Source organism: Lepisma saccharinum, chromosome 16, assembly GCF_977018435.1.
Source record: "Lepisma saccharinum chromosome 16, izLepSacc3.1, whole genome shotgun sequence".
In the NCBI taxonomy this organism is placed as follows: Eukaryota; Metazoa; Arthropoda; class Insecta; order Zygentoma; family Lepismatidae; genus Lepisma; species Lepisma saccharinum.
The window spans coordinates 14023699-14036994 of NC_139244.1; the positions used below are offsets into that span (position 1 = coordinate 14023699).

Sequence of the window (13296 nt, forward strand, 5' to 3'; positions counted from 1 at the left end):
ACTTTTCATCTCGCCAGTAGCGCTCGTAGCAATGACTGGAGGGCCACTGCTGATAATTTGGTAAATTGTGTAACGTATTTTTAGCATTTTCATATATTATCTAAAAAACTGCTACAACCTTGGTTGTGAAGCTCCTCAATTCATCTAGTTGCCTTATTTGCTACTAGATGGCTCTGACTATACTACCTCTTGCTAGATAACTGCCGCCTCTGTCGACAGAAATCGCAACTAAATTCCTAACCCTTCGTTCGAGGCAAAACTTGTTTTCACTCTCGTTCATGGTCGCTGTCCAATGCTCGAGAGGGAAGGAGCTTTTACCGAGCTGTGGTTTTCATAGCTTACGTCACCTCCTGTAAGTGTGACCAACCTATTCGCAATGCACATAAAGAAGCAGCAGCCATTTGCATCCTGAATGTGAGCACATGTACCGTGAGAACTAATACTGGCATTATACACATTATGGTAGGATTTCTAGTAGTGCTTTGGACAGAAATTATCCGACCATTACACTTCAATAAGTACATATTTTAATATTATTATATGTCACGTGACCTTGACCAAAATTACAATATTTCACTCTTTACTAACATCAGCAAGTGAAATTTTATTCAATTTATGACAAATCAACGAGTTGGTCACCTTCTCTGTTGTTTACACACATATTTATTCCTCCTTGGCAATTTTTTCAAGATGGCGATGCAACGTCCTTTGTTCTAAACCATGTTTTGCGTAGAAACAATTTCGCGATTTATGGCCATAAACGCATCACACGTATGTTAGCATTGCACTGAAGAATATTATCCATCGTTTTCCAAAGATCCTTATATAACCATCTGGCTTTCACTTAGGTATGAGAAAATTTAGGTACTTACGTCATTCACTGCATATGCAAACTACCAGTCCACACCGGCCGGGAATAAAACTTACTTTTTATCGTTCAAATTGCCATATTCATCCACTTACGTAATCCTCAATCATTCGTGCTTATTTCGTGACATAAAGATAATCTTGTGCTCTGCTCATAACTCCGATATCATATGACTCCTCGCTGCTCGTGCTGTTAATTGTCCATCTTTCGTTCTACCTTCCTTTGCGAGTCCTCAGACCCATTCCTCCATCCAGGTTTTGTCCATCGTATCCGTTCCTTCGTTCATGCACTCGAGATTTTATGCACACTAACTCGTTGGTTTATTTGTTGTTTTAAGTCCACTTTATGCACAGTAAGGCTAAACACACACTAAATAACTCGTACTTTACCATATCAATACAAATACTGTCACATGTTTACCTTTTGTTATATATGCACATTTGGTGAGATACTTTACAAAAAGAGATTATAATAACCTAAAAAACAAAAATAACTTATACTTTGTCCCATGACTCTCGCGTGGATTTTTTTAATACGGCCAAAGGCCAACGCACTTCTAAAACGACCTGTACTGAAGATAAATATGTAATTTCAAGTCAAGTATGCATAAAAACATAAATTGTTAGGTTTTAGACATTCTTATTCCTTTGCAGAATTTATTTAATAATCACAAATGATTCAAGCCTTAATGTAAACAGTGTGAAATATACATTCTTTCAACATAAAGTGTCAGCAAAGGACATCTATTAAGCATAATTGGTACTTTTCCACAGCTGAGTCTGCAGTGCCGTAAACTAGTGCCACCAAGTGGGCCATCATTGAACTAGATGGTGTATTACGCAAAATGAACAAATCGAGGCAGGCTATTATATTATACCCCCATCAGATAAAATTAAATGAATACAAATTAAATTTACAATTAAATCGAGCTTATGACAAGAGAAGACACCCACCAATGGAGTGTGAAAGGGTGCATGTGTACCCACTCTTTTATCCCCACCCCCTCAAAGTTCATGAGAAAGGGGGAGGCAGGCAGCAGCAATAACAAGAACAATTCCTTTCAAAGGTGTCACAAATGATTTCTTTCTTTCTGTTTTAACACTGTAACGACGGACGGATCTTTTAGGCCCGGTTTCAATTTTTATACCTGTCTAATTTTTTAATTAGAAATTAGTAAATGAAATACACACAGCAGAACCTTTAGTTCCAGAACCTGACTTGACTGAAGTTAAAGATGCTATTAAAAGGCTAAAGAATAACAAAGCACCTGGCATTGATTTAATACCAGCTGAGTTAATTAAATATGGTGGAAATTCATTAATATGTCAAATTCATAAATTAATTTGTTTAATATGGAATAAAGAAGAAATCCCTCAACAGTGGAAAGAATCCATAATTGTTCCTGTGTTTAAAAAAGGTGATAAAATGAACTGCAATAATTACCGTGGAATTTCTCTACTCTCAACAACATACAAAATATTGTCTAACATTCTTTTAACAAGACTAACCCCATATGCTAATGAAATTATAGGTGATTATCAATGTGGATTTAAACGTAACAGATCAACTACAGATCAAATTTTTCACATCAGACAGACACTTGAAAAAAAGTGGGAATATAATCAAAATGTCCATCAGCTATTCATTGATTTCAAAAAAGCATATGATTCGGTCAAAAGAGATAAATTATATAATATATTAGTAGAGTTTGGAATACCTAAGAAGCTTGTTAGTATGATAAAAATATGCACCAGTGAAACAGAAAGTAAAATTCGTGTGGGTAATAATATGTCTGACAAATTTATAATTCATGATGGGTTAAAACAAGGAGATGCATTATCTCCATTGCTCTTTAATTTTGCCTTAGAATATGCTGTAAGGAAGGTAAAAGAAACTAAAGAAGGACTAAAATTAAATGGTGTGACTCAGTTGTTAGCATATGCAGATGATGTAGACTTACTGGGGGATGATATAAATACGATTAAGAATAATGCTAAAATATTTTTCAAAACTGCTAAAGAGATAGGTTTGGAAGTTAACAAAGAGAAAACTAAATATATGCTTACAGGCCGAAACCAAGTGTTAGGTAATAATCAAAATCTAATTATTGATAACAACTCGTTTGAACCAGTTTCCAAATTCAAATACTTAGGAGTAATATTAACAAATGAAAATTATATTAAAGAGGAAATAAAAAGTAGGCTTAATTCAGGAAATGCATGTTACTTCTCTCTTCATAAACTTTTGTCTTCTCGTTTAATATCTAAGAAACTAAAAGTTAAAATATACAAAACAGTAATTTTGCCTGTAGTATTATATGGGTGTGAAACTTGGTCCCTTACATTGAAAGAGGAACATAAATTGAGAGTATTTGAAAATAAGATCCTTAGGAAAATATTTGGACCTAAAAGGGATGAGGAGACAGGTGAGTGGAGAAGGTTACATAATTCAGAACTACATAATTTGTATTCATGTCCAGATATTATTAGAATAATTAAATCAAGAAGACTTAGGTGGGCAGGCCATGTGGCACGAATGGGAGAGGAAAGAGGAGTTTACAGGATTCTTGTTGGGAAACCAGATGGTAAGAGACCTGTAGGAAGGCCAAGACGAAGATGGAGGGACAACGTTGAGATGGACCTAAAGGAAATCGGTAGGGATGGAAGAGAGTATATAGATCTTGCTCAAGATAGGGACAGATGGAAGGCCTGTGTTGCTGCAGCCATGAACCTTCGGGTTTAAGAAGGCTAGAGAGTTAGTTAGTTAGTTAGTCTAATTTTTTAATGCTGCAAATGAATGTGTTCTCCTTCCGTGACTTTTCGTCAATTTCGAAGGCCTTTGAAATCATTTATTGTAATCTTTGGTTATTTTTTAACTTTGGTCAGAAAATGTATTACTCGCGTTGCGGACGGATGGGTCCTTTAGGCCAGATTTTAATTTTTAAATATATAGGCCTATTTTTTTCTACTGCAGAAATATCCCTCTTCGCCTCTGTGACTTTTCAAGGATAGTCACAACCTTCAAAAGCGTATTCCTGGACCCCGTGGCTTAGTGATTAGCACATCGCACTGCAACGTCAATGGTCCCGGGTTCGAATCCCACTCGGCAAGGTTCTTTGTAAATGTCCATTCATCAATTTCATCATTTCATCACTGATCCCCATCTTCGCAAATTAGCCAAGAGGCACAAACCGCGAAGTAAAATAAAACAAATCAATCAATTGAAATCGTATACAGTACCCTTTGCCTGTTCTATTTACCCAGGAAAAACAAATAACCTAAGTTGCAGACGGATACTGCAGAAAAGGATTTTTTTGTCGACAATAGTCTGCATAACTATTGTTGGTTATTTCAGTTTGTTGGTTTCAAAGCACAGGTTCCGCAATTTTCCGGAACTTTCTGAACGAATCTGCATGCACACTTTGTTTGGTGCATAGCATCTGTGTAGTTTGGACGATGTATTTGTTCATTCTCACGAGTTCTTGTGTATAATTGAAGAAATACAATGGCTCGCGTACCAAATACACGAAAGCTTAGGTCTCGTGTCTTGTCTCCAGGTAAGCTCGAACCTACAAGAGATGTATTCGAGACTTGGACTGTTTACTTCCGAGAAGCGTACATTCCTGATTGCATCATGACTGTATACGAACAACTGGTCAATTTTAGAGGGCGATGCCCTTTTAGACAGTGCATGCCGTCGAAATCTGGACAATACGGAATCAAGCTGTGGCTGATTTGTGATTCTCAAACAGCTTCTGTTTTGAAGGCTCAAATCTACAAAGGAAAGGAAGCTGGAGTTAATAGGGAGAAAAATCAAGTACAGAGAGTAGTGAAGGACTTAGTGAAGGAAATCGAAGGTAATGGAAGAAACATCACGTCCCATAATTTCTTCACCAATGTATCTCTTCCAAGGGATCTACTTGCCAAGAAACTTACTCTGGTCGGCACGATGCGAAAGAACAAAGGAGAGCTGCCGCCAGAGTTTACTGCCACAAAACAGCGAGTGTGTTGCTCCACTTTGTTTGGATTTCAAGATGATATCATGATAGCATCATATTGCCCCAAGAAGAACAAAGTGGTGATTCTACTTTCTAGGTTCCATGAACAGCCGAAAATCGACGCTTTCACAGCACAGCTAATAACACAAAATGGTACAAAACTACAGTGTGAAACGAAAAGCTTGGAGATGGCCATGGTTATATTTCATGACATGATCGACTTCAGTGCACTAAATGCATTTGTTTTGTACCAAACAGTACATCCGTACAAATTGGGAGCCAAATCGGGTAGACTTAGAAGGTTCTTGCAGTACCTGGGAAAGGAGCTCAGTGGCAAACTAGTAATGGAAGAGCAAACCTACGGATGTTCAAATGAAGAGCAAGGTGTACAGAAGCAATCCAGAAGGAGGTGTTATATTTGTCCATCAAAAATCGATGGGAAAACAAGAACAGTGTGCTCGAAATGTATGCAAACGTTTGTACTCAGCATTCACGTGTTCTATGTAACACATGTTAATCGATGTTGTAAGTTATTCTTGACAAAAAGTAGATAATAAAATATGTAAATTCTTACAAATCATTAATGATAACTGGACATATGATAAAAATGTTCCAAATGTAAGAAAACTATTATAATAAAAACTCAAGGGTTTCTTTATAACATACGTTATTCAATGTTTAAATTTATTGTGTAAAACATGTTACATATTAGAAACATGTAAATGGTTAAATATCATTAACAAATAACCTGAAACATTATTTTCAGTCATTGATATAAATTAGAAAGTTTGAACGCCTGAAAAAAAAAGTATAATATTTCCCCGGGTCGAATAGACCCGATCCGACAATAACGTATAGTCATTGTAGCCGTCGTTATAGTGTTAAAATTCCAATCTCTTGAATCTGACTTATTTCATCTGTACAAGGACAGCAAGAAATGCAACATAGAAAATTTTCTTCCAAAATCACAACTAACAAGTAATGCACTTACCCCATACAGATATCACCCCCAACACAACCCACGTTGTCCACTCGGGAAGGTATTTGATGAATACCAGTGCCATAAGAGCAGCAATGAAGATAAGATATGCCTGCTGCAGCCTTAGAGGACCTTGCCAGTGGATGCAGATCATCCCAACGACTCCAAAATTCCACATGAGGAGCACCAGGGTTATGTAATCCATCGGAACATTATATGCTCTCAACACTTCCCTGGAATACACAAAGATGAATTTTACATACAAAACACAAACAAATTTTATTGTTGGACAAGTACAACTTTCTAGACCTCTAATGTTGATTTTACAAATACTGTTAATAAAGTACAAAAACTTACAAATTAATGCAATAAATTAACGAGGGCCGATATGAAATTATGTTCGATACCGATAAAGTTCCCCATATAAAATTCCAAATGGTCCTTGAGAAACCTAAGAGGTCCATTGACCTCTTTAATAAATGCATGTTTCAAGGTGACTGCAGTACAAAATAAGTTGCATATTTAAGACATTTACTTTTTTTAAAAGTAGGGCATGGAGATTTTTCATACAAATTATAACAAAATGTCAGAATTTTGCACTAAATTATAAGGCATTTATAGATATATCAGATCGGTAAAGTAATCAGTAATTTTACCGATAAACCAATATGCCTATAACGGAAGAGTACCAATTAACCCGACACACCCCTACAATAAATGTTACTTTCAACATGGTTTCTATTAGTGTTAAATCAATACTAATGCTTGAAAATTTAAAGCTGTTGAAAATATTCATTAATATCAGTGGGGGAGTATACCAGTTTAATTATAAGCATCAATTTAGCAGAGTTTTGCTTTAAAATATTTTAAAAAATTGCATCAGAATATAAAATTATCTGTTATGTAATCACAAAATACAGTTTCTCATCAATTGAAACTTTGAATTTTGCTTAACTTCCAGGATAATTACGCACCATAAAAGTGTCACATTACATTTTTTGTGGATCCTATAAATGATCAAAATATCAGAAAAGTTAATATTTAGTGCTTGTGCGACTTACTCACGTTAAATAAGTTAGTATACAATAAAATGTAGATACTTAAAGGTACTTACGTTAGTATTGATTTTAACGAAAAGTAAGTTTCAGGATTCTACTGATCCCTACATCAGGTTACCAAACTAGGCCAGTGTGACTATACCTTAGCCACGTCAGATATGACAAGCATTTTGGAGTTTATAGTGGGTGGAAAGGAGTAAAAAAGGAACATTTAGTCATCTGACCCCACATGCATAAAACTGCCATGTTCCCAATGGTATAACACTGATCTAAAAAGCCATTTGAGCACGAGGCTTAACACACAAACACGTTAAAAGACTTATCTAAAAGGCCATGTGAACACAGGACTTGACACACAAACACGTTAAAAACCCCACTTAGATGCGCACGTTGGAGAGTCATGCAACGAACTCTCGTAGAATGCTGGAAGTCCTTTGCTTGATGTCCTCGCCCCCTACCTTTCCTCTTCTGTAATCGGTGAGCTACGTCATATCAAGTTTGAATTCTTTAATCTCTTGGGCCACACTAATCACGGTCGGAGTGACCCGGAAACCGATCCTTTCTTTATTTGATCCCCATCGGTTAAACATCTTGATCCACAGGTCGTCGACATTCCCATCTTCTCTGTTTAACTTATTACTGCTATCTTTGCAGATAGATGCCACTTCATAAACATTCCGACTTATGGGTTTGTTATCAATCCTGACAATCTCTTGTTTCTTAATTTCGTGTTCTTCAATTATATGTTCCGATAACCCAGTTCTTGGTATCCCTTCCTGAATATATTTTATCGTGTTCACGCCATTGGTTTTTCATGCTTCTCCCGGTTTGCCCTATGTATTCTTTATTACAGTCACACTTTATGCTATAAACCCCCTTCTTATCACCTTCTTCATTCTCCTTTTCCTTACCATCTTTCTTATATTTCGTGAAATACTTCCCTACGTTGCACGGGGTCCTCATCCCACATTTGATACCATATTCTTTGACACTTTTTCTACCTTTTCGGATATGGATTAAATTAGTTAGGTTTAGTACGTTGTCTTCCCCCTTCCCGTTAACTACCTTATTTTCATTATGGTTCTTGTTCTATGTTCTTTCTGTCCAATGCTAGTTAGCTTGTTCCGTATAATGTTTCGGTGTTTACTTTTAGCTACTTCTATGTACTTATGGTGCCTTTCCTCGATTCTCATCCAAGTCACTCCGTCCATAATGGCGCTAAGCTCCAAATGTAAATTTAAACACTCTTTGTTAAGCCGGTTTACTGTCGAATAAGCCTCCCTAATACATCTATTCACCATACTCATTTGCAATCTCTTTTTCTGATCTTTCCCATTTGCACTTAGGGGTTGAAAGCCCCATTTTAAGAAACTCTGGACCACATCAGTCTTAATACATTCTTTGAGAAACCTTTGAGAAACAATATTCTATTGATTGTTGCATTTAACATAATCCTTGTCTTGCCTTAGCTGGAGATATGTTTATCCACAATAAATCAGAGCATGCTAGAAGTATTAAAAATAACGTATTCCTCACCTTTTTTACAAAGGGCATAAGATTGTGTAACCAAAAGGATGAAAAGAAAAAGGAAGAGGAATGGATTTATAAAGTGGGAAAAAAGAACGGATATAAGGAAAATGACTTAAATAACATTCGTAGAGAAGCCCACAAAATATGTGTAAAAGACAGGGAAAATAAAGATAATGACTGGAAGGGGGAGAGGAGAGAGAATGGATTGATGAAGAACAAAAGAAATATGAGTACATAGGTATCCCTTATTTCAAAGGAGTATCCGAAAAGATAGAAAAAGTGGTCAAAGAATATGGTATCACATGTGGGATGAGGGCTCCGCGCAACGTAGGGAAGTATTTCACGAAATATAAGAAAGATGGTAAGGAAAAGGAGAATGAAGAAGGTGATAAGAAGGGGGGTTTATAGCATAAAGTGTGACTGTAATAAAGAATACATAGGGCAAACCGGGAGAAGCATGAAAAACCAATGGCGTGAACACGATAAAATATATTCAGGAAGGGATACCAAGAACTGGGTTATCGGAACATATAATTGAAGAACACGAAATTAAGAAACAAGAGATTGTCAGGATTGATAACAAACCCATAAGTCGGAATGTTTATGAAGTGGCATCTATCTGCAAAGATAGCAGTAATAAGTTAAACAGAGAAGATGGGAATGTCGACGACCTGTGGATCAAGATGTTTAACCGATGGGGATCAAATAAAGAAAGGATCGGTTTCCGGGTCACTCCGACCGTGATTAGTGTGGCCCAAGAGATTAAAGAATTCAAACTTGATATGACGTAGCTCACCGATTACAGAAGAGGAAAGGTAGGGGGCGAGGACATCAAGCAAAGGACTTCCAGCATTCTACGAGAGACCACGCCAGTTCGTTGCACGACTCTCCAACATGCGCATCTAAGTGGAGTTTTTAACGTGTTTGTGTGTCAAGTCCTGTGTTCACATGGCCTTTTAGATAAGTCTTTTAACGTGTTTGTGTGTTAAGCCTCGTGCTCAAATGGCTTTTTAGATCAGTGTTATACCATTGGGAACATGGCAGTTTTATGCATGTGGGGTCAGATGACTAAATGTTCCTTTTTATTCCTTTCCACCCACTATAAATTCCCAAATCCTTGTCATATCTGACGTGGCTAAGTTGTAGTTACACTGGCCTAGTTTGGTAACCTGATGAAGGGATCAGTGGAATCCTGAAACATAGTTTTCGTTAAAATCAATACTCACTGACGTAAGTACCTTTAAGTATCTACATTTTATTGTATACTAACTTAGCCAGAAAAGTATCGGTAAGTGTTGGAAAATAAAATACAATCAATATTTTCCGACACAGGTACATCAGCATCACCTGTCAGTAGTAGCTCATCCGTTTTTTGTACTTTGATAATTATACATACTAGAGTACTGCAAGGGGACCCCTTTCGCTCCCTCCTATTCATTTGAGTCTCCCACACTTGCAAGTGCTACATTTGAGCGAATACAATGGAATATCATGTTAATGTGACAATAATTGTAGACACAAACATGTAAAATATCCACTTTGTTGTTTCACTTTCATATACCACTGTGTATTGGTTATAGAAAGTAAACTACATTTTAACATGGAGATGATGACTATGTTCACTTAAGTTTCAATTTCACTGAATCTTTCACTTCATGATCTATATTTGAAGGCCCACTAACACAGACAAATTACAGTCATACGTGTACTACTGGGCTTCGAGTGTATGCCTGTCAATTTGCTTGTATGAGCATTACTAGCTTGAGCGAAGCTCTTAATTCCACACACAATCTAGTATCGTCTGTGCGAACTATTTGGTGTTCGAGAGAAATGCTCTCCCTGCTGCACTCTAATACATACAAAAGAAAAGATTATACAATACAATGTGATTGCATGTCACGGTAACCATGGCAACAATCATACATAATGCAAACTAAATGTATATACAAGAATTATTACAGAATGTATTAGTAGAAATAGTAAACATTCAGTGTACAAAGTCAGTTGTCGTCGTCGTTATCACAGAACTCCAAGCAACAATCTCTGTTAACAGAGAGTGCAGAGCCTCCTAACGATTAACCGTAACAGTCATCACACTTCATACATTGGAATGGAATTTTGAGAATGTGAATCGTGGTAGCAATGTGACAAAACAGGAAATTTGACCATTTACAATGTATTCACTGGTTATATACTACATTTCCAGCATTTCATACAGGGCTAGTGTAGATGATATTCCAGAATCAAAACACATTACTCCTGTTTAATGGAATCCTCGTGTGCAAATTTGATACAATTATGCAAATCCACAAAGTGGAGCCGGGAATCTCCACCATGTAGCGTGACATTGGGATTAGGCATGGGTTCGAGTCACACCCAGGTGTAGGTCAGTGAAATGATGAATAGATTTCAAATTTAGGACTCATTGACTAGATCTACCCTGAATGGTATGGATGAAGGAAATTGGGAGTTATAGTTGGCTGAACATCACTCACCCCCCTTGCCCAGTGTTCTCGGCTCTCAGCTGCTGTGGTCGGTAGGAAATCTGACATCCTGGAGGTGGGAGGCACCAGCGAGATTGCTGGCCCTGATGTAGACTGCGACAGGAGGCGGCAGAAGATTTGGTGGCTTATCATGCTGTACGTTATTATCCAGACTTGGGTTGGCTTCTTGCTCTCCGTCAGTCTGGAACCTTTGCGGTGGAATTGTACACTGGATGCTGCCTCATAGTCAATCTCTTGATATGTTCTCGTCAAGCTGCATCAATGTTCTCCTTAAGTTTTCAAAATTGTTGTGTACCGATTTTCCACCTCCAGGGGTTTTTATTGTTCAGATTTTCCTCTTGATGTGGTGGAATTTGCACCTCCAGTTGTTCACCTGAAAAGGAAAGTTACAGCGGAGGTGCAATCACCACCGGCAAAGGACCATTGCCTAGCTGACTGTGTAGAACCAAGTAGAATTTCCTTATCACTTGGTTCTGCATCCGGTGGAAGTTGGGGTGAGTGAGGATTCAGCCATCGAGTTTCAGGACGATATTTTAATGAATGAAAATCTTGAATATTATGCTCCCAATTCCTTCATCAATGTGTACTCAGATCCAAGACGTCACGAAATTCAAGGTACACCTTAAATTTTCAGCACCCAAAACAGGTGCACCTTAGATTTGAAAAAAATGAGGCACTTAGAACATGAATCCAAGTCTCAATCACCAGCAAAGAATTTGAGAACATAAGTTCTGATTTGGTTCCTTCATTTTATCCTCATTTTTAACACTGATCAGTAGAGGCACATATTTTTGGTTAATAAAAAAGCAAAATTTTGGTACAAAAACAGTCAATTTCGGGTTCAAAAGCGGTAAATAAAATGAAATTTCGCTGTTATAGCGGTGAAAAAGCACCATATAAAATGACATTTTGGTTTTAAAAAATGTGAATATAATCCCAAATTTGATTTAGAAACTGCACTATTACGCAAAATAAACATATCCCTTCTAATAGCAGATTAAATCATTACCAGAATATTAGTTTATTCCTGTATAAAGGAATCCGTTTTTGATTTTCAAATATTTAAGGATAAGATCTACGTTAGGAATAAGGATATTAAATTAGGCACCTGGAATGTTCTGAGCCTTTACCGGCCTGGGGCATTTCAGTGTACAGTTAATGAGATAGTGAAGTATAAATTAGATGTAGTAGCTGTCCAGGAAGTTAGGTGGCCAGGAGAAGGGAATTGTAAAACTAAAAATTATACTTTTTTCTATGGTGGTACTGAAAATCATAATTTTGGAACAGGCTTTTTCATAAATAATAGAATTATCTCGGCTCTTAAAACAATAGAATTTATTAATGATAGGATATCATATGCAGTTTTACAGGGTAGGTGGTGTAAAATTATTTTAATAAACATACATGCACCAACGGAAGATAAAGATGATAATACTAAAGATGATTTTTATACAGAGTTAGAACAGGTCTTTGATAAATTTTCTCAGTATGATATGAAAATTCTGTTAGGTGACTGTAATGCACAGATTGGCAAAGAAGAGACATTTAAACCCACGATTGGTAAAGAAAGTCTTCATGAATTAAGTAATGATAATGGTATAAGATTGATTACTTTTGCAACCTCAAAGAATTTAATTGTGAAAAGTACCACTTTTAAACATAAAGATATCCATAAATATACCTGGTCTTCTCCAGATGGTAAAACTCATAATCAGATAGACCATATTCTCATTGATAAGAGAAGGCATACTAGTATAATTGACGTTCGTACACATAGAGGTGCTGACTGTGCCAGTGACCATTATTTAGTAATTGCTAAATTAAGAGAAAGACTCTCAGTGATAAATCATAAGCAACAAAATCTAAAAGTTATAAAATTTGATACAGGAAAGTTTGCTGATGAAAGAATTAAGAAAGATTACCAAATTAAACTGTCAAATAGATTTGATGTTTTGCAGGATTTAAATGATGATGAAAATATAAATGAAACAGACGTAAATAAGAATTGGGAGCACATACGTAATGCAATAGAATCAGCAGCTAAAGAAACTATAGGATACCATAAACCAAGAAAAAGTAAGCCATGGTTTGATAATGAATGTCATAATCTAATAGAAATAAGAAATCAGGCTAGACTTAGGTGGTTAAATAACTCGGATGATACAAATCTAAGCAATTATAATACAATAAAGCGAGAAGTTAACCGCACGTTTAGAAGTAAAAAAAGAGATTACTTGAAAAGCAAAATTAACGAAATTGAAACAAACAGCAAAAATAAAAATATCAGAGATTTATATAAAGGTGTAAATGAATTTAGAAAGGGGTGGCAACCTAAAGTAAACTTGATAAAAGATAAAGAC

General features: G+C 36.4%; 1 protein-coding gene across 1 annotated transcript in view; it reads right to left on the reverse strand.

Annotated features, from left to right (window-relative positions):
* Psn (presenilin) overlaps nt 1-13296 on the reverse strand; it is a 48710-nt gene that overhangs the window by 16448 nt on the left and 18966 nt on the right. Inside the window, exon 5 of the mRNA XM_083137729.1 lies at nt 5857-6077. Coding sequence (XP_082993855.1) covers nt 5857-6077 — 221 coding nt within the window. The remainder of the gene's footprint in view (nt 1-5856; nt 6078-13296) is intronic.